Source organism: Mobula hypostoma, chromosome 13, assembly GCF_963921235.1.
Source record: "Mobula hypostoma chromosome 13, sMobHyp1.1, whole genome shotgun sequence".
NCBI classification, from domain to species: Eukaryota; Metazoa; Chordata; class Chondrichthyes; order Myliobatiformes; family Myliobatidae; genus Mobula; species Mobula hypostoma.
This window is the reverse complement of record NC_086109.1, coordinates 89,711,494-89,733,776: the sequence shown is the minus strand read 5'-3', so window position 1 is coordinate 89,733,776 and position 22,283 is coordinate 89,711,494. Positions and strand designations below refer to the sequence as shown.

The 22,283-nt window shown below is 43.1% G+C and overlaps 1 protein-coding gene across 2 annotated transcripts in view; it reads right to left on the bottom strand.

Moving 5' to 3' along the window:
• The window catches only part of itga11a (integrin, alpha 11a), a 215,769-nt gene extending 209,408 nt beyond the window's left edge, over positions 1-6,361 (bottom strand). For both annotated transcript variants that reach the window (XM_063066150.1, XM_063066151.1), the window contains exon 1: positions 6,061-6,361. In XM_063066150.1, coding sequence (XP_062922220.1) covers positions 6,061-6,112 — 52 coding nt within the window. In that variant the 5' untranslated portion in view covers positions 6,113-6,361. The remainder of the gene's footprint in view (positions 1-6,060) is intronic.
• Between the last annotated feature and the right edge of the window lie 15,922 nt (positions 6,362-22,283).

Sequence of the window (22,283 nt, the reverse complement as noted above, 5' to 3'; positions counted from 1 at the left end):
TGACATGAATCTCAGGGTTGTGTATAGTGTACATTCATTGATAATAAATGTTCTTTGAACTTTGAAGTTTGAAGTGAGTCCATAGGTTGTGGAATTAGTTCAGAGTCGAGGCATGTGAGGTTATCTATGCTGGTTCAACTACCAGATGGTTATAGGGTAATAATTGTTCCTGGTGGTGTGGGACCTAAGGCTTATTGATCATTATAAAATGCCTCTCTGGTGCTTCCCACTCACTCCTCTCTCCCTTTCCTTTCCCAACCATGATTTCCCTCTTCCAGCCACCTTCCCACTCTCAGTCCACAATAGAGGCCCACATCAGAATCAGGTTTATCGTCATTCACATATGTCATGAAATTTGTTCTTTTCTTATGTTGTACCAGTACAGTGCAATGCATAAAATAACTACAGTCTTCGGCTAGAGTGTCTAAGGCTTTTGCAAAGTACTGTATACGTTGCCACATACTACCTTAAAATTCATTTTCTTACAGGCACTTACAGGAAAATAAAGAATTGCAATAGAAAATATGCAAAACTATGCATAAAAATACTGACACAGAATAAATGTGTAAAAGATGTTGTGCAAAAAAATAAAAACATGAGTTATAAAAAGTTTTACAACATGAGTTGTAAAGATCAGTTATAAAAACTAGAGGGCACAGGTTTAAGGTGAGAGGGGAGAGATTTAACAGACACCTGAGAGGCATCTTTCTATTTTTACAGAATGAATTGGCAAAGGACGTGGTTGAAGCAGGCACATTAACAACATTTCAAAGATTGTAAGTACATATATTATCAAAGAATGTATAAATTATATAACCTTGAGATTTGTTTGCTCATAGGTAGCCACAAAGCAGGAAACCCGAAAGAACCCAATTTTAAAAAAAGAATAAAAATAAAGATAAAAGACCAACACTCGATGCGCAAGAGAAAGAAAAAAAAAAGCACAGATCATGCAAACAGTTGAAACAAACAACAACGTTCCAAACCAAAATTGAGTCCTCAGATCCGAACCCCAGAACAGCCTGGAGTAGAGGCAAAGCCTTGCTTATCAGTTCACCATATTAGCAGGCATGGAGCACAGCAGCTGGGCAGTCCTCATAGCCTCAATGCCATGGGGAGAGGAGTGAACATCACAGAGAATACATGGACAGGTACGTGGATAGAAAAGGTTTGGAGGGATATGGCACAAATATAGCCAACTGCACAGAGTTCAAGGCAGGTATGTTCCAGTCAGCAGGAAGTCAAGGATTGTAAGGTAATAGAACCCTGGATGTCGAGGGATGCAATAAATTTAGTCAAGAAGGAAAAGGTTAAGTATGTAAAGCTTTGGAAGGTAGAGTCAAACAGAGCCCATGAGAAGCCAGAATAGAACTCAAGAAGGGAATCAGGAAAGCCAGGAGGGGCTATGAAAAGTCATTGGCAAGTAGGATGAAAGAGAATCCCAAAGCATTCTATACGTACATCAAGTGCAAGAGGATTACGAGAGAGAGGGTAGGACCACTCAAGAATAAAGGGTGGGGGGAGCATTTGCTTGGATGTGGAGGATTTCGGTGATGTATATAAATGAGTATTTTACATCAGTATTTACCAAAGAGAAAGATGTGGATGACAGAGAGATCGGTGCCAAGCATATTAATATCAATTATCTTCCAATAAGATAATGGATTAAGTTATCAATCCATTATCACATCACTGTTTGTTGTGACCTATTCTACACAAAATGATTGGATTTCTTAAACACCATTAAGAATGATAAGTCCCCAGAGCCTGATGTGATATGGCACAGGTTATTGAGCGAGGCAACAGAAGAGATTGTTGGGATCTTCACCAATACCTTTTGTCCTCTCTAGCCATAGGCAAGGTCCCAGAAGACTGCCAGGAAGCTAACATTTTTCTATCATTCAAGAAGGGAACCAGGGACTATCTTGACTCTCACATCAATGGTAGGGAAGTTACTGGAGAAAATTCTTAGAGACAGGATCCATGAGCATTTGGAAAACCATGGTCTGATTAGGGAAGCCAACATGGCTTTGTGTGGGGCAAGTCGAGATTTACTAACTTGATTGAGTTCTTTGGCAAGGTGAAAAGGGTGATTGATGAAGGTAGAGTTGTGGATGTTGTCTACATAGATTTTAGTAAGCTGTCTCTCATGGGAGGCTCATTCAGATAATTAAGATGCATGGGAACCATCGTGAATTGGCTGCTTGGAATCAGAACTGGCTTGTCCTTAGAAGACAAAGAGTAGTGGTTCAAGGGACTTATTCTAGCTGGAGGTCTGTGATTAGTGATGTTCCACAGGGATCTGTACTAGGACCACTGCTATTTGTGATGTATATAAATGACCTGGATGAAAATATAAATGGGTGGGTTAGTAAGTTTGCAGATGATACAAAGATTGGTGGTGGTGCGGATGGTGTAGATGAATGGCAAAGAATACAGCAGGTTACAGATCATTTGCAGGTGTGGATGGAGAAATGACAGATGGAGTTTAACCCGGCCAAATGTAAAGTGTTACACATTGGTAGGTCAAATGAAAAGAGTCAGTACACTGTTAAGGGCAAGACCCTTTTAACATGTTGATGTTCAGAGGGATCCTGGGGGTCAAAGTTCATAGTTCCCTGAAAGTGGGTATGCAGGTTGATAGGATAGTTAAGAAGGCATATTGCATGCTTGCCTTTATTAGGCAAGGCAGTCAGGAAGTTACGTTGCAACCTTGTAAGACTCTGGTTAAGTTGCATCTGGAATATTGACATACAGTTCTGGTCGCCCATCGTAGGAAGGGTGTTGAGGCTTTGGAGAGGGCGGAGCAGAGGTTTACCAGGATGTTGCCTGAATTAGAGGGTTTGAGGTTAGATTAACTAAGGTTGTTTTCTCTGAAGCGGCAGAAGCTGAGGGGAGATCTGATAGAGGTTTATATGATTATGAGAGGCACAGATAGAGTAGACAGACAGTATCTTTTACCCAGGGTTGAAATGTCTAAGTCCAGGGGGCATGCATTTAAGATAAGAAGGGGTAAATTCAAAGGAGAAGTGATGGGCACGTTTTTTTTTACATAGAGAATAGTGGATGTCTGGAGTGCACTGCCTGGGGTGGTGGTAGAGGCAGAAACTTTAGGGACTTCTAAAAGATGTTTAGATAGGCACATGAATGTGAGGAAAATGGAAGGATATAGACATTGTGTAGATGGTATATCTTAGTTTAATTGGCCATTCAATTACTAATTTAAACAGTTCAGCACAACATTGTGGGCTGAAGGGCCTTTTCCTGTACTGTACTATTCTACGTTCTATCGATGTTCTAAGTGGTACTAACTTAGATGGACATCTTGGCTGGAGCAGGTGAATTGGGCAGAAGGTCCTGTTTCTATGCTATGTGACTCTGTGACTCGAGAGTATATTTCAGTGTGGTCTGCTGCATGGAGCCCAATAGCAGAGCAGAGTTTATGTGTTTCCCCAGTACTTAAGCTGGAGATCTAGCTCTTGGATTCTGCTCCATTACAAGACCCAACACGGGATCCACAACCCCATTCATTTCAATGGGAAATACAGGACTGCAGGGAACAAAGGCAAGGGGGAAAGAAAAGCTTGGCTTGGCTTCACGTTTACAATAACTATGCATTTTAAAGTGTCATTTAAAACACCAGGCAAAGTTTAACAGTTGGCAACACTGGAAAGGGGCTATGCTAACTGTCAAAAAGTTTCAGGGATACTTTGAGGGGGCGGGCGGGGCTGCTGCAATGTTCCATTGAAGTTTCTGTTGACACTAATAACCTGGGGCTTTTCAGATACTTCCAGCGAGTGAGGTAAGGTATCCACACCTACAGTACTGTATAAAAGTCTTAAGCACATATATATAGCTGGGGTGCCTAAGACTTTTGCAACACAGAGCGGACAGCGAGTTTATAAATCTGGCGGGATCAAAGGATGCTGGGATTGGTGGGGTGAAGTGCCGTGGGGGAGGGTGTGGGACAGGTGGTAGAGACGGAGTGCCAAGAGCAAGGGTGGGGGGGGGGTGGTGAAGATGCAGACACACCCAGCCCTGAGACAGCAAGCTGGGTCACTTGATTCCAAACAACCGGTTTATTGATCATTACAGAATGTCTCTCTGGCGCTTCCCACTCTGTCCCCACTCCTTTTCACTTTTCCCACCATGATTCCCCTCTCCCTGCCCCCTTCCCACTCGCAGTCCATAATAGAGACCTGTAACAGAATCCGGTCCATCATCACTTAGGTACATCATGCTGTAGCAGTGCGGCGCAATGCTTAAAATTACTACAGTACCGTGCAGAAGACTTAGGCACCATAGCTATATACATGTGCCCAATCCTTTTGCACTGTACTGCAGATCAGGGTGGCTCTTGTGTAGGTGAACAGGAAAGGGTGAGCTCTCAGACTATAAGCAGTGATCCCACACCGTTGTCTTCCCTAGCCACAGCGACTTCTCAATTACTTCTGATCACAACCTGGACACTAGAATTCGGCTTTATCACTCAGAGACTTCACCTGTGGCTCAGAGAGTGACAATCTCACCTTTAGTCCGAGTAATGTCAAAGGCAAACACAAGACCTCAGCCTTCTATTGCAATTCAGAAGAGAGAGAGAGTGCTGCCTTGTCAGAGATACTGAGTTTAGCAAGCATTAAACTGAAATCCTGTCTGCCCTCTCAAGTAGAACTCAAAAGAGGATCAGCAGTGTTTTATTGGTGACTTGGCCAATAATTAATTTGTAGTTCACATTGATCAATTATCTTCCAATGATATGATTAAGTTATCAATCCATTATTACGTCCTACACAAAATGATTGTCAAGCTTTCTGCATAGCAACAGTGACATCACTTCAAATGTACTCCTTTAGCTGTAAAATATTTTGCAATTTCTCCAAATCCACTCTATAAATACAAGTCTTATTTTTCTTGTTTTATCAAAAAGAATACAGCTAGTGTTCAGCCTACAGTTTCACACACTGTTTATGTAGCAACAGGAAACCTGAATAAAAATATAACAGTGGTGGTTTTATGAGTCAAGATCAGTTTGAAATCCAAACGCAAAAATGAAGGGACTGTTGCTTTAAAGAGGTCCAACCAAACCCTACATTATATCAACACAATCCAGCCTCTTTGAAGCGTCTTCCAGTAGCCACATATGCAAATCCCTGCAAAGTGACAGGAGACACACCACATCTTCTGGTGTTCCCTGCTAACAGCATGAGTTAATTTGTTGAAGTTAATTCCTACAACACTTCAAGGTTGCTAAATAAACGGAGTATTGTCAAGCGATAAATACAGAGAAAGGGACAGACAGACAGACACACACATACACACACACACACACACACATACACACACACATACACACACACACACACACACACACACATACACACACACACACACACAAAGTACACACACACACACACACACACACACACACACATACACACACACACACACACAAAGTACACACACACACACACACACACACACACACACATACACACACACACACACACAAAGTACACACACACACACACACACACACACACAAAGTACACACAGATGCAAAGTTTCACGTTATATAACTTCCGAGACAATCCTATTTGTTGATTTATACTTTTTCTTCATTTCCTCTTCAATGTGTAACTTGGCTGAATTATTTTAAGTTCCCCTATAGGAAACCGAGTTAATCAGAACCTTGCGTGTCTCTCTCTCTCTCTCCCCCCCCCTCTCTCTCTACTCTCTCTATCTCAGTCTCTGTCTCTCTCTCACTCTCTCCCTCCCTCTCTCTTTCTCTCTCTTTCTATCTCTGTCTTTCCCTTTCTCTCTCTTTCTATCTCTGTCTTTCCCTTTCTCTCTCTCATATATATAAATATATATCCACTAGCAAGTTCCTCCCATCATAGAGTAACACACATAAAATGCTGGAAGAACTCAGCAGGTCAGACAGCATCTAACCATAGGTCCCATTCCTCAGTTATCTGTCATTAATAAAACAGTGGTTTTGCAGAGAGACCGTCACCTTCTCTCCACCAAGCAACTTTCCCACAACTTCTCCCCGTTTCTCACCTGGCAGCAGAGTGAAGAGCCATCCAACAAAGGTGCATCTGTACAGATCCATGTGCGCAGAAATATTCAGGGTCTGTGTTACCGCTCTGGTCACAGGTCACTGTGAGACTTCTTTTTCCCCTCTCTCTCTCTCTCTCTCTCTCTCTCTCTCTCACACTCACATCCAGTCTCCCACCTTCAAGCCACTGTCACAGAAGGCAGAAGGAGGCAGGACGATCTCCTGGATTAAGAAGTCTGGAGTCTGCCAGACGTACGTTTCCTCCTCTCACCCGGCTTCCCCACATCCAAACGGGAGCTTGGTGTCTGCATTCATCAGCCAGAGGCTGGGACTAACAGGGACTAACAGGGAATGCAACAAGCCTGTGATGTCAAAGAAATGAAGAGGAGGGGAAACCAGGCATTGCACTTACTTTCTGAAGGGATTAACTTTATTCCCTGTATTCTATCTCAGAGTCACTCTCTAACATTACCATTTGGAGGAAATCATTAAAGCAGAAAGGAAGTAATAAACATTGGCTATAAGTTGTTAAAAGCACACAGTCCTCAGATGCCAACACATTAGCATTATTGTACTGACAAAACTGGACTGAGAAGTGTTCCCTACAAAAATGTGCAGTAAAAATGAATTTCCAAAAGGGCCACTTTCTTATTTCAATGGAAAATGTGATTTTATACAGTTCAGAACTTCTGAAGTGTTTTCTTGTTAACAAAGCCCCTTTGCATGCAGACTAATGTTCCACAGTAAGTGCCTAGAAACAATGTGATAATGATCCAGCAATCTGTTTTAGTGACCATTTGATAAGATTTTGCCAGGGCACTCTGCAGAGTTCCAAAATAGTCCCATGACATCTCTGCTGAGCAGATGGGAACAACTCGTCTGAAGGATAGAGCTCTCCAAGAATCACAGTAGATTTACACCACCGTGGGAGAACATTCTGCCCACTGTGTTAGTGCTGGTCAGAAGAGAGCTACCTCGGCTAAACCCACCTGTCTCACTGACTGGGTCTATAGCCCCACACGTCACAGCTCGACAAGGACAGGTCCAAAGTACAGGTGCTGACAGACAGTACAGCACCCGTCGGGCTCTGCAATTCAATCCTTAGCCTAGGTTTCGATTTAAGTTCTGGGTGGTTCTGAAATCCATTACCTTGTCACACGTGTAAAATTGCTACCAATTGGACCAGACTAGACACCTAATGTCGGAGGAACAAGTGAAGTATTCACACAGGAGTAGTGCAAAGATAACTTCCTCTTCAATTTAACCCACATTCACCATTTCTTTCTAACACTTCTGAGACAATGAACCACCCTCGTCTACCTAGCACAACGCTGCTGACTTTGACCCAGTTTTTGACATTATATGCTAAACTTCATTTTCTCCAAACAAGAGCTACACACCATCTTAAAGGTTTCTACTCCAGGCAGTTACTCTGATTAACCATTCTAGTTATCTCCTCATTCCCTCTATCGCCTCAGTTTCTGCACTGCACTGTAGAAAATTTCAACCACTGTTTATAATGCTATTTTACAATTGTAAGTGCAACAATTTCATGAATCTCCTTTGAACACTCTCCAGTTTCAGCACATCCTTGCTAAGTAAGATAAGGGGCACAAAATGACTCACAATACTCCAAGTGAGGCCTCACCAATACTTTATAAAGTCCCAACATTACATCCTTGCTTCCTCCTGAAATGAATGCTAACATCGCATTTGCCTTGCTCACCACAGACTGAACCTGCAAATTAACCTTTAGGGAATCCTGCACAAGGTCTCCCAATTCCCTTTGCATATCAGGATTTTGTATTTTCTCTCTATTTAGAAAATAGTCAACCTTTTCATTTCTTTTACCAAAGGGCATGAACATTTACTTCCCGACACTGTATTCCATCTGCCACTTCTTTACCCATTCTCTTAATCTGTCTAAGTCCTTCTGTAGCCTCTCTACTTCCTCATAACTACCTGCCCCTCCACCTGTCTTCATACTGTCTGCAAACTTTACAACAAAGCCATCAATTCCATCATCCAAATCATTGACATATAACGTAAAATGTATCGTTCCCAGCACAGTCCCCTGTGGAACACCACTAGTCACTGGCAGTCAACCAGAAGAGGCTCCCTTTATTCCCACCCTTTGCCTCCTGCCAGTCAGCCACTGCTTTATCCATGCTAGAATCTTTCCTGTAATACCATGGGCTCATAGCTTGTTAAGCAGCCTCATGTGTGGCACCTTGTATAGGCCTTCTGAAAATCCAAGTGCACACCATCAACTGAATCTCCTTTGTCTATCCTTCTTGTTCTTTCTTCAAAGAATTCCAACAGATTTGTTAGGTAAGATTTTTCCTTGAGGTAACCATGCCGACTGCAACCTATTTTATCATGTGCCTCCAAAACCATATCCTTAACAATCAGCTCCAACATCTTCCAAAGTACTGAGGTCAGAATAATTGGCCTATAGTTTCCTTTCTCCTGCATCTCTCCCTTCTCGAAGAATTGGGGGACATTTGCAATTGTCTAGTCTTCCGGAACCATTCCAGAATCTAGTGATTCTTAAAAAATCATTACTAATGGCTCCACAATCTCTTCAGTCACCTCTTTCAGAACCCTGAGGTGTACACCAGGTAACTTATCTACCTTCCGATCTTTCAGATTCCCAAGAACCTTCTCCATAGTAGTGCTAGCTTTGGTATTTATATTTTATTTTATTTTATATTATTATTATTTATTATATTCATATTTTATTCCATATCCATCCTTTAAAATCTAACTTTATTACCTTTTTAAATATATAATTTTTAAAAATAATTCTTTTTTCTTTAATATCTTGTCACCCACAAGAAACAGCAACATTCATAATTGCTGAGTGTTCCCGCTTTTTGTAGATGACAAGGCATTGCCACTGTAGTATTTAAGCACCTTGTCTTATAGTGACAGTGTGTGGGGTTCAATTCCACTGCTGTCTATGTGGAGTTTGTACGTTCTTCCCGTGAGTGCTTAGGTTCCCCCCCACAATCCAAAGACGTACGGGTTAGGGTTAGTAAGTTGTGGGCATGAGATATTGGTGCTGGAAGCACGGTGACAATTTCGGGCTGCCCACAGTCTTGGACTGTGTTGGTCATTGAAGCAAGCAATGCTTTTCACTGTATGATTCAATGTTTCCACGTACAATGTGACAAATAAAACTAATCTTAAATAAAGAACCAACAGCGCCATAAAGAAGATCAATTAACGATCCTCAGTGTCTGGGCTAATATTTACCCCTCAATGAATATCACTAAAATAGATTCTCTGGTCAATATAAGACCATAAGACCATAAGACCACAAGACCATAAGATATAGGAGCAGAATTAGGCCATTTTGGCCCATTGAGTCTGCTCCACCATTTCATCATGGCTGATCCATTTTCCTTCTCAGCCCCAATCTCCTGCCTTCTCCCCAAATCCCTAATTGAGAATCTATCGACCTCTGACTTAAATGTAACCAATGACCCAATGAGTGTTGTAAAATGTCAGCTCCATTGTGGGTGCTAGTCGACATAGTATCCAAGACATCTTCAAGGAGCAGTGCCTCAGGAAAGTGGCTTCCATCATCAAGGCCCCCCGCCACCGAGGACATGCTCACTTCTCATTGTTACTGTCAGGAAGGAGGTACAGAAGCCTGAAGGCACACAGCTTCTTCCACTCTGCTATCCGATTTCGAAACGGATATTGATCCCATGAATGCTACATCACTACTTTTTAAAAAAATTTCTGTTTTTGCACTAGTTATCTTAGTTTCATTATTTAATATACGTATATATACTTAAGTATGTAATTCTGTTTTTTTGCCATATTTATCATGTATTGGATAGTACTGCTGCCGCAAAGTTAACAAAGTTCATGATACATACTGATGACATTAAATCTGATTTTTCACAGCCACTTCTCGCAATGAATTCCATAGACTCACCACCCTCTGGATAAAGAAATTCCTCCTCATCTGCATTCTAAATGGACATCCCTCCATTCTGAGGTCATGTCCTCTGGTCTTAGACTCCCCCACCATAGGAAACATATCACATGGAGGCCCTTGAAAGGTTGTGGGGCTCAAACAAGCTCCTCTTACAGTGGCTATACTCAAAAGTGTTTGAGTGCCTCCATAGTGCTTTGGGACATCCTGAAAGTAACGTTCAATGTGCCAAACAAATACAAGGAACAGCTTCTTTCCCTCCATCATCGGATTTCTGAACAGTCCATAAATCCATAAACCACACGATTCCTTCCAGTTTGTTCTACTAGCTTGGTAATTTGTAATAATTTTATGTCTTTCCCATGGCACTGCTGCCACACTTTAAATTCCTCGGCGTTATGATTTCAGAGGATGCAACAATCCTGTGTTCAGCTTGTAATTCCTATTGCAAAGAAAGCACAGCAATGCTTTCTCAGAAAGAAGTTTGTGAAAACTCGACTTGTCATCCAAAACTTTGACAAACTTCCACAGATGTGCGTTGGAGAGTATACTGACTGGTTGCATCATGGCCTGATATGGAAACACCAATGCCCTTGAATTGACGTGCCTACAAAAAATAGTGGATGCAATGCAGTCCATCAGAAGAAAAAGCCTCCCCATCATCGAGCACATCAGGCTCTTGAACCTGAGGGGATTCACCCCAACAGTGAACTGATTCCACAACCCATGGGCTCACTATCAAGGACTCTGCAACTCCTGTTCTCAATATTTATCATTTATTAGCATTAATTTGTTTTTTTGTGTGTCCTTGCATAAAAGTGAGAAATTCTGCAGAAGCTGAAAGTCCAAAGCAATACACGTTAAGTGCTGGAGGACAGGAGCATCAATGTAAGTCAATAAACAGTGAACGTTTTGGGCGAAAACTTTTCATCAGGACTGGAAAGGAAGGGGGGAATTGTCTTTTGCACATTGGTTGTTTGTGTGTGCAATTTTTCATTGATTCTGTAGGTTTTCTTTATATATCCTGTGAACGCCTGCAAGAAAACGAATCTCAGGGCAGTAAATCGGTGGCATATTTGTACCTTGATAATAAATATACTTTGAACTTTGAACTTTTAATCAACAATTGTCACGCCAGGTAAGACAGTGAACATAAAACTGGTTCTGATTCTGATTCTGCACTCATTTGTACATGTGACAAATAAAGCTGATCTAATTTTTAATGAGCAAGCAATGGTGTGATGATGTGAGTTGAGGCATAGCCATCACACCAGGACAGGGAACTGCACTGCTGTTCCTCAGAGTGGTGTCAATCACACCCCTCGCACTAGAGAAGTGATGGTTGACTATTTTAAGAATAACTTTCACTGGAGTGGTTCATGGTGGAGGATTACAAATACCTGGGGATACGAATTGATAATAAACTGGACTGGTCAAAGAACACTGAGGCTGTCTACAAGAAGGGTCAGAGCCGTCTCTATTTCCTGAGGAGACTGAGGTCCTTTAACATCTGTTGGACGATGCTGAGGATGTTCTACGAGTCTGTGGTGGCCAGTGCGATCATGTTTGCTGTTGTGCGCTGGGGCAGCAGGCTGAGGGTAGCAGACACCAACAGAACCAACAAACTCATTTGTAAGGCCAGTGATGTTGTGGGGATGGAACTGGACTCTCTGACGGTGGTGTCTGAAAAGAGGATGCTGTCCAAGTTGCATGCCACCTTGGACAATGTCTCCCATCCACTACATAATGTATTGGGTGGGCACAGGAGTACATTCAGCCAGAGACTCATTCCACTGAGATGCAACACAGAGCGTCATAGGAAGTCATTCCTGCCTGTGGCCATCAAACTTTACAACTCCTCCCTTGGAGAGTCAGACACCCTGAGCCAATAAGCTGGTCCCGAACTTATTTCCTGGCATAATTTACATATTACTATTTAGCTATTTATGGTTTTATGACTATTTACTATTTATGGTGCAACTGTAACAAAAACCAATTTCCCCCGGGATCAATAAAGTATGATATGACTATACAAAAACATCAAGGCCAGTGCTGTGTCCTAGTGCAAGGTAGACTGATTATAAAAGAGATGCTATTCTGAGCCCATATATTCTCATACATGAGCGACGGGCTACACGGGTCTATAAGAAGAGCTGGAGTGGTCCACTGGTGCACTGGCCAACACTTAAGTTTTGTATAGCTTCATTAAAAATTCCACCATGGATGGCCCCAAGTCCGTCTGTGAAAGGAGGAGGGGTGGGCTTGGGACCAGCAACCCCATTTGGTGAAAAACCAGAGCTACAGACATGCCAACAGGAGCTCCAAAGACTAAATCTCTGGGAGAGGAAGGATCTTTGCGTAGAAGACACATGAAGTTGTGTGATAAAAACAGAAGCCGTGGGAAACCTTTGGTCCTGGACTGAGGACTCTGGGGAGCTGCTGCCAGTAGCCTATACTCCAGGAGGAGCAATGGGCTTAAGAAGAAGAGAAGAAGCTTCACTAAAACAGATGGTCACATTATTAATTGGAATTGGAACTGATTTATTATTGTCATGCACTGCGATACAGCGGAAAATTTGTCCTGCATGCTGTTCATACAGATCAAATCATTATAGAGAAAGTGCAGGGCAGGTAAATGATAGAGTGCAAGATCATAGTGAGGTACAGTACTGTGCAAATTTGGCCAAGTGGTGTAATAACAACAACCTCTCACTCAGTGTTAAGGACCAAGGAACTGATTGTATAGTTGAGGAATGGGAAGCCAGAGGCCCATGAGCAAGTACTCATCGGGGGATCAGAGGTGGCGAGGGTCAGTAACTTTAAGTTCCTGGATGTCACTATCTCAGGGGACCTGTCCTGGACCCATCATATAAATGTAATTGCAAAGAAAGCAGGACAGCGTCTCTGCTTCCGTAGGAGTCTGTGGTGTTTCAGCACATCATCAAAAACTTTGATAAACCTCTGTAGATGTGTGGTGGGAAGTGTGCTGACTGGCTGCATCACAGCCTGGTATGGGAACACCAATGCCCTTGAGTGGAAAATTCGACAGAAGTTAGTAGATTTGGCCCAGTATATCACAGCTAAAGCCCTCCCAACCATTCAGTGCATGAAATGTTAGTGTAAAAAAGGAGCATCCATCATCAAAGATCCTCACCACCCAGGCCATACTCTTTTCTCGCTGCTGCCATCACGTAGAAGGTACAAGTGTCTCAGGACTCACACCACCAGGTTCAAGAACAGTTACTACCCCTCAACCATCAGGCTCTTGAACAAAAGAGGATAACTACACTCATTCTATTTCTGGTGTTCCACGACTGATGGTCTCACTTTAAGCACTCTTTATCTTGTTATTTCATGTTCGTTATCGATTGCTATTTATTTATATTTGCTTTGCACAATTTGTTGTCCATTGATCCTATTTACAGTTACTGTTCTACAGATTTGCTAAGTATATCTGCAGAAAAAGAATCTCGGTTGTATGTGGTGACTTGTATGTACTCTGATAATAAGTTTTAATTTGAACTTTGAAAAGTCTTAGCTACATATATATAGCTAGGGTGCCTAAGACTTTTGCACAGTACTGTAGTAATTTTATGTATTTCACTGTACTGCTACCACAAAGAAAAAGGAATTTCATGACATATGTGAGTGACGATAAACCTGAATCTTATATGGAACTCTTTTGGGGACTGAGAGTAGGAATGGAACAGGGAGAGGGGAATCATGGTTGGGAAAAGGGGAAGGGAGTGAGGAGGGAGCAGGAAGCACCAGAGAGGCTTTTTGTAATGATCAATAAACCAATTGTTTGGAATCAAATGACCTTGCCTGGTGTCTCAGGGTTGGGTGTGTCTGCACCTGCACCATCCCACCGGCACTCCTTCTCCGTCACCTGTCCCACACCCCTCCCACTGTGCTCCATCCTCACTATTCCCAACTTCTTTTGCTCCTGCCAGATTTACAAACTCGCTCTTTGCTCCACGCTGACAAATACAGGACTGTGCAAAAGTCTTAGGCACCCTAGCTATCTATATGTGCCAAAGACTTTTGCACAGTTCTGTAGAATGTCACGTCAAGAGTCCATCTTATTGCACAAGGGAGCTATTTAATCATCTAACAACAGTGGTGCGAAGCTATCCTTGAGCCTAGTGGGCTAGACATGCTTCTTCTTCTTTTGTTCTAAAGGTTGAAAAGCCTTCTTGGCCAACCTCTCTGACCATTCTTCCAGTTGGCCAACCTCTCTGACCATCCTTCTCGGCCAACGTCCCTGACCAGTCTTCCAGTTGCTCCTCTCAGCTGGCCGTCGGCTGCTTCCTTTTGCTTCTCCCTTTTCCCGCTATGGTACTTCTGATAAATCCCAAGTTATAGTTGCTTCATAAATGCAAGTTGTTGTTGAAACTGATGCATGATGCATGCATCTACAGATGGCTGTCTACGTGAGCATCTTAGAAGCACGGTAAAAGAAGATGGGATAAGATTCAATAAAGTAATTTTATTAGCATTGAGTTTACAAATATTTAGATGTTTTAATAAAAACAGTCCTATGAAGTACTTTCCCTTGCTCTTTGCCCAGAGGAATTTCTGACTCATGCTTTCCCACCTACTGACTTGACGCAATCCATTAAAGTATCAGTAGTTACTGCAAATGCTGGTACCACTTTGCCCAGAAAACAGCCAGCCAATGTAGAATTGTAAGATATATAATTCGGTGATGTTGGCATGTAATATTCACCACAGAAATAGTTTCTCTGCTTTCTTAGAATCTTGTCTAGATTCGTCATGTCACCAAAAACTTTGACAAACTTCTAAGGTGCATGCGGAAGAGTATCCTAAATGGTTACATCATGGCCTGGTATGGAAACACCAATGCTCACAGTTGGGAAAAGCTACAGAAAATAGTCAATACAAAGCAGTGCACACAAAATGCTGGAGGCACTCAGCAGGCCAGGCAGTATCTCTGGACTTCCTCATGTTTACAGTGGTGGATACAGCCCAGTCTATCACACCGGTGAATAGGGCTCTGCCACAAGAAAGCAGCAACCATCATCAAAGTCCCCCTTCATCCAGACATACCCTCTTCTCACTACTCTCATCAGGCAGGAGGTACAGGAGCCTTAGGTCCCACACCAGATTCAGGAATCATTTGTTCTCCTTCAACTATCAAGCTCAGAGCCGGTGTCAATAAGTTCACTCCCCTCAACTCTGAACCAATTCCACAATCTCCAGTCTCGTTTTCGAAGACTCTTTATAACTCATGTTCTCAGTGTTTTTTTGATATACAGGTCAAGGTATTTTTTACAGGGAAGGTGGTGGTGGGAGATACTAGAGAGATGTTTAAGAGGCAGAAAGGAGGTGCTATTAGCTTAATTATTTCAGCACAACATCCAACAGTCTAATCTTCTAGTTTGGCATTACCATAGTCCCAAAGATGGTGGAGTTTAGGAGACAATGGCGCCTCCTGGCGACTCCTTTGCTTTCATTTTTGGAACAGCTCTATTTCGATCTATAATATCTCTATTTTTCCCTATCTGGATTCTTTTGAAGACCCTGACCTGGAGGTACATGCTGACTTCAGTTCTTTACGGGAATGGGACCTGCTCTTGGGGTCTCACGACTGGCTGTTATTCGATATACCAAGGACACGGCCTAGAAGATTAACACGCCTTTGGAGTTTCGAGATTTCGTGGTTCTGGAGGTGGGTGGGCATGAGGTCAGTGCCTCTGCAGGAAATCGGTGTGTCATGGGAGATGGAAGATTGAAAGCAACGACCTGGCTGTTGGCTGTGTGCCCAGAGACCCGAGTTCTTTGGACACAGAGCTCGGAAAAAGCAATGTAATGAACATTTAACATCGTAAATCAGTGAGTTGTTTGTTATGTCTCCCCTCTCGCTGTGAAATGGAGACACCTCTTTTTTTCCCTTTTCAAGGAGAGAGAGAGCCTGTGGTATGTCAAATTACTGGGTGAACGAGTAGTATTTGGGGTACTGCAAGTCTGTGTCTTTACTGATGCTTTGCTGCATGCTTGAGTGCTCGGTGGAGGGATGCGCTGATGCTTTTTTTGCCAGTGGGGGAGGGGGATCATTACTTCACTGCTGCTTACGCATGGGAGGGGGGAGCGGCGGGGCCTTTGGGGTTCTAATATTTAACTGTCATTCATTCTGTTTTTGTGGATGGTTGCAAAGAAAAAGAATTTCAGGATGCATATTGTATACATTTCTCTGACACTAAATGTACCTTTGAAACCTGTGAATATTGGGGTCTCGCTGCAGCAATTTTGGATGAGAGGTTAAATGAGGACTCTGTCAGGTGGGAGCAATGGAACCACTGGCACTCGTTCAAAGAATTGCGTGATATCTTTTCCTGGAAAGCTGAACAATGTTTACCTCTCAGCAAACTGCATTAAATAGTTTCCAGCATTGCTGTTTACAGAAGCCTGTGGTGGTCAAATTTACAGATTTCTCCGGCAAAACTGCATGCATATGTATAAAATACAGAAAATGTATGGCTGGTCCCAGAGCTTAGAATGTTTGCTTGTTCGTTATGTGCCATGTTGTATGTTGTGGGCGATCATGGTCTTTCTGTGACCATGATTGTCCTTAGCAAACTTTTCTATAGAAGTGGTTTGCCATTGCCTTCTTCTGGGCAGTGTCTTTACAAGACGGGTGACCCCAGCCATTATCAATACGCTCCAGAGATTGTCTGCCTGGCGTCAGTGGTCACATCACCAGGACTTGTGACGTGCACCGGCTGCTCATACGACCATCCACCACCTGCTCCCATGGCTTTATGTGACCCTGATCATGGGGCTAAACAGGTGCTACACCTTGCCCAAAGGTGACCTGCAGGCCAGTGGAGTGAAAAAGTGCTTTACACCTCCTTTGGTAGAGGCGTATCTTCACCCTGCTTAGGAAGTATGAAAGGTAAATCATTGATAGAAAGACCTTCTGGGCTTTGTAATGAGCACTATATAAATGAATGAGACTCACTATTACAGTGCAGATCCACCCTTTCCCCACCTACTTACACCAATTGTCTTCCCTCCATCGTTAACGGCAGTATAATGGTTAGCTCAGCAGTAAGATTGGCGTTCGGTTCCTGCTGCTGTCTGTTCAGTTTGTATGTTCTCCCCGTGAATGTGTGGGTTTCCTCCGGGTGCTCAGGTAAACTCCTACATTCCAAAGGTGTACGGTTAGGGTTATTGGGTGTAGGAATGACACTTACACCTACCCCCAGCACAATCCTCGCTGATTTGATTTGACACAAAAAGATGCACTTTCCTGTATATTTTGACGTTCATTTGACAAATAAAGCTCACCTCTCTCTCTTTAAAAATCTATTTTATCTTTCAGTACAGAGGAAGGGTCTCAACCGATAATATTGACTATCCATGATTTCCTTCTATAGACGCTGCCTTTGAACTCAGCGTGAAAGACACTGGGGCTTCCTTGGAGAAGACTTTGGGAAGCCTCCCTCTGTCGTACCCAGTCTTAATTCATCAACCAATAGCTCTAAACATAAATTAATTTTATCATGGTTATAGAATCATAGAAAGCTGCAGCTCAGAAACAGGCCCTTCAGTGTATCTAGTCCACGTCGAACTCTTATTCTGCCAAGTCTCATTGACCTGCACATTGACCATAGCCCTCCATAACCCTCCCATCCATGCACTTACCCAAACTTCTCTTAATCGTTCAGAACAAACCTGGTTCACCACTTATGCTGGCAGCTTGTTACACACTCTCTTTACTCTCTGAGTGAAGAAGATCTCCCTCATTTTCCTCTTAAACATTTCACCTTTCACACTTAATCCATGACCTCTGGTTCTAGCCTCACTCAAACTCAGTGGAAAAAGCCTGTTTGCATTTACCCTATCTATACCCCTCATAACTTTTATACCTCTATCAAATCTCTCCTCATTCTCCTACACTCCTAGTCAACCTTTCCATATAACTCAGGACCTCAGCAACATCTGTGTCAATTTTATCTGCATTCTTTCAAGCAACACACACAAAATGCTGGAGGAACTCAGCTGGCCAGGCAACATCTATGGAGAAGAGTAAACAGTCGACATCTCCGGCCAAGACTCTTCATCAGAACTCATTCAACCTTATTGAAACCTTTCCTGTGGGTACAGTAGGTGACGAGGACTGCATAGAATACTCCAGATTAGCCCTCACCAATATAACTTCAATATAGCTTCCCAACTCTTATACTCAGCACTTTGATTTATGAAGGTCAATATGCCAAAAGCTCTCTTTACCACCCTATCTACATGTCATGGCATCATATGGAGCATCCTATGCAGGAATTAGCAGTCAGGTGGCTTACATTATGTAAATATTAAGAGAGACAGGTATAATATGGAGTAATTCACCATTTTAGGGAGCTGGAGGCATAGAATCAATCAGAAGGCACTTGAAGAGGAATCATTGGGAAAATAATGAGATTGCCATCATGGGCCTACTTCTGCTGATCATAGGGCAAATGATCTCTAAGAAAGAAGCCCTTAACTCCAAGTAGAGTCATCAGGACGCCGTTTTTTTAGCAGGCTTTCTTATTTTTACGAGGCTGAGTTACTAGCTTGACGCTCAACCCAGCACTGATGGAAAGCGCGCAACGGAGCCGGCTGGATTCGATCTCGGGAGCCTTCGCTCCGAAGTCCAGTGCTGATGCCACTACGCCACCAGCTGGCTCAATGATCTCTAAGGATTAGTTTTATTTATCACATGTCCATCGAAACATTGAAGCACGCGGTGAAATTCGTCACTTGCTTCAATGACCAACACAATCAGAGGATTGTTCTGGGGGCAAACCACAAGTGCCACCATGCTTCCCATGCCAACATAGCATGCTCATAACTTACTAATCCTAACATTAAGTCTTTGGAACGTGGGAAGAAACTGGAACAGCCAGAGGAAACCCACATGGTCATAGGGACAATGTACAAATTCCTTACAGATAGTGGTGGTACTTGACCTCTGATCTCTGACTGCTGGAACTGCAAAGCCTTACACTAATCACTACACAATCATGGTGCCTCCATCTCCATAAGACCATAAGACAAAGGAGCAGAAGTCGGCCATTCGGACCATTGAGTCTGCTCCGCCATTTTATCATGAGCTGATCCATTCTCCTATTTAGTCCCACTCCCCCGCCTTCTCACCATAACCTTTGATGCCCTGGCTACTCAGATACCTATCAATCTCTGCCTTAAATACACCAATGACTTGGCCTCCACTGCTGCCCGTGGCAACAAATTCCATAGATTCACCACCCTCTAACTAAAAAAATTTCTTCGCATTTCTGTTCTGAATGGGCGCCCTTCAATCCTTAAGTCATGCCCTCTCGTACTAGACTCCCCCATCATGGGAAACAACTTTGCCACATCCACTCTGTCCATGCCTTTTAACATTCGAAATGTTTCTATGAGGTCTCCCCTCATTCTTCTAAACTCCAAGGAATACAGTCCAAGAGCGGACAAATGTTCCTCATATGTTAACCCTCTCATTCCCGGAATCATTCTAGTACCTCCTCCTGTACCACAACAACTCCATACTTCTATCACACTTTGACAGAAAATTCCAAATTTCTTTTCACCACTTGAGTCTACTCCATTCAGTAAGGTCGTCAATGAACCAATGAAACACCTTCATCTCCATCAGGACTAAAAATCTACCCTCAGTGTCAGCATTACTCAATCTCCAATATTATTAATTGATAATTCTAAAGCTTCACAACTTCTTAGGGGAGAAATAGCTCCTCATTTCATCCTAATCCATGACGTTAATTTGAGTATCCACAGTCAGGGCAGCAACCTCTCATCACCTAATCCATCAAGCCCCTAAGAATTTATTGTACTTCAGAAGATCACTTCTCACTTTTCTAAATTGCAGAGATAATAGTCCATTTCAGAGACCGCACGTCAAAAGTACTTAACAACTTGTGTGATTTATTTTGGGACACAACAAAATCATTCAGGACCCTTTGGAAGCCAAGGGCCTTATTTAGATGCTTTGAGGTTCCAGAGGTCAACAGTAGCTCCCCCTGGTGTTAGAAATAATTTAAAGCTGAAAACAGGAACTACAGTGTGTTCGTGGGCCAATATGGATTTGTTACTGTACTAGTTGCAGCTCCGCTTAAATAATAGAACATTTGGAAATGATATAAACTTTGTCTACCATCTGTGATGCACAAATAATTTATTTTTGGCAGACTTTTGCATGAAATCAGTTTAAGGGATTTCTGGTCAATGTGCAATCTCTTATCAAAGCTGCAGCAGTAATTAGGCTGGGCAATTTACAGAAGATGAAGGGAAGAGAACGCACTGCAAAAAAAAGGTGTGAGCCAGAGAGCAACAGCTGGGCGTAATCCGAGGTTGAGGAACTGCTTCAGTACGTTTAGCAGAACCCAGCTTACTGGGTAAGGAAAAGGAACGTTCTCTTTCCATTACTAAAGGAACAACTTTGTGGAATGTACCAATAAAAAAGGATGCTGGTATTGTTTACCGAATGCTTTCACGTCTCCACCAGGCATGCTGAGGTCAGCCGCAGACCGAAGCTCGCTTGTCTGTCGAGATGTCTAGAGACACAGCAGCGCACATCTGCTCGGCGAGGTATGAAGGGGCCCGCACCCCATCTCATGACCATCAAGTCAATGGAAGTGTCGAGGCAGGGGGTGGGGGGGTGAAGAAAAGACAGCAGTTATGTGGAAGAAATTAGTAAACACAAGAGATTCTGAAGATGCTGGAAATCCAGAGCAACACGCACACTAAATACTGGAGGAACACAACAGGTGAGGCAGCATCTATAGAGGAGGCTAAACAGTCAGTGTTTCAGGCTGAGATTTTGAAAGGTAGGGGCACAAAGCAGAATAATGGGGAGGGGAAGGAGTACAAGCTGGCAGGTGATAGGTGAGACCAGGTGAGGGGGAAGGTGGCTGGGTGGGGGAGGGGAGATGCAGTAAGAAGCTGGAAGGTGATAGGTGGAAGACTAAAGGGTTGATGGAGAAAGACATCAAGAAAGAGAATGTTAGACATTAAGAAAGAGGATGTGCTGGAGCTTTTGGAAAGCATCAAGTTGGATAAGTCTCCGGGACCAGATGAGATGGACCCCAGGCTACTGTGGGATGCGAGGGAGGAGATTGCTGAGTCTCTGGCAATGATCTTTGCATCATCAATGGGGATGGGAGAGGTTCCAGAGGATTAGAGGGTTGCAGATGTTCCATTATTCAAGAAAGGGAGTAGAGATAGCCCAAGAAATTATAGACTGGTAAGTTGATGGAAAAGATCCTGAGAGGCAGGACTTATGAACATTTGGAGAGGCATAATATGATTAGGAATAGTCAGCATGGCTTCATCAAAGGCAGGTCGTGCCTTACGAGTCTGATTGAATTTTTTGAGGATGTGACTAAACACGTTGATGAAGGAAGAGCAGTAGATGTAGTGCATGTGGATTTCAGCAAGGCAGTTGGTAAGGTACCCCATGCAAGGCTTATTGAGAAAGTAAGGAGGCATGGAATCCAAAGGGACATTGCCTTTTGGATCCAGAATTGGCTTGCCCACAGAATGCAAAGAGTGGATGTAGATGGGTCATATTCTGCATGGAGTTTGGTGACCAGTGGTGCGTCTCAGGGATCTGTTCTGGGACCCCCTCTCTTCATGGTTTTTATAAATAACCTAGATGAGGAAGTGGAGGGATGGGTTAGTAAATTTGCTGATGATACAAAGGTTGGCAGTGTTGTGGATAGTATGGAGGGCTGTCAGAGTTTACAGCGGGACATTGATAGGATGCAAAGCTGGGCTAAGAGGTGGCAGATGGAGTTCAAATCAGTTAAGTGTGAGGTGGTTCATTTTGGTAGGTCAAATATGATGGCAGAATATAATATTATTCTGCCATCATATGGCAGAGTGGAGGCAGTGTGGAGGATCAGAGGGATCTTGGGGTCCGAGTCCATAGGACACTCAGAGCAGCTGCGCAGGTTGGCTATGTGGTTAAGAAGGCATACAGTGCATTGACCTTTATCAACTGTGGGATTGAGTTTAAGAGCTGAGAGGTGATGTTACAGCTATATATGACCCTGGTCAGACCCCACTCGGAGTACTGTGATCAGTTCTGGTCGCCTCACTACAGGAAGGATGTGGAAACCATAGAAAGGGTGCAGAGGAAATTTACAAAGATGTTGCCTGGACTGGGGAGCATGCCTTATGAGAATAGGTTGAGTGAACTTGGCCTTTTCCCCTTGGAGCGACGGAGGATGAGAGATGACCTGATAGAGGTGTACA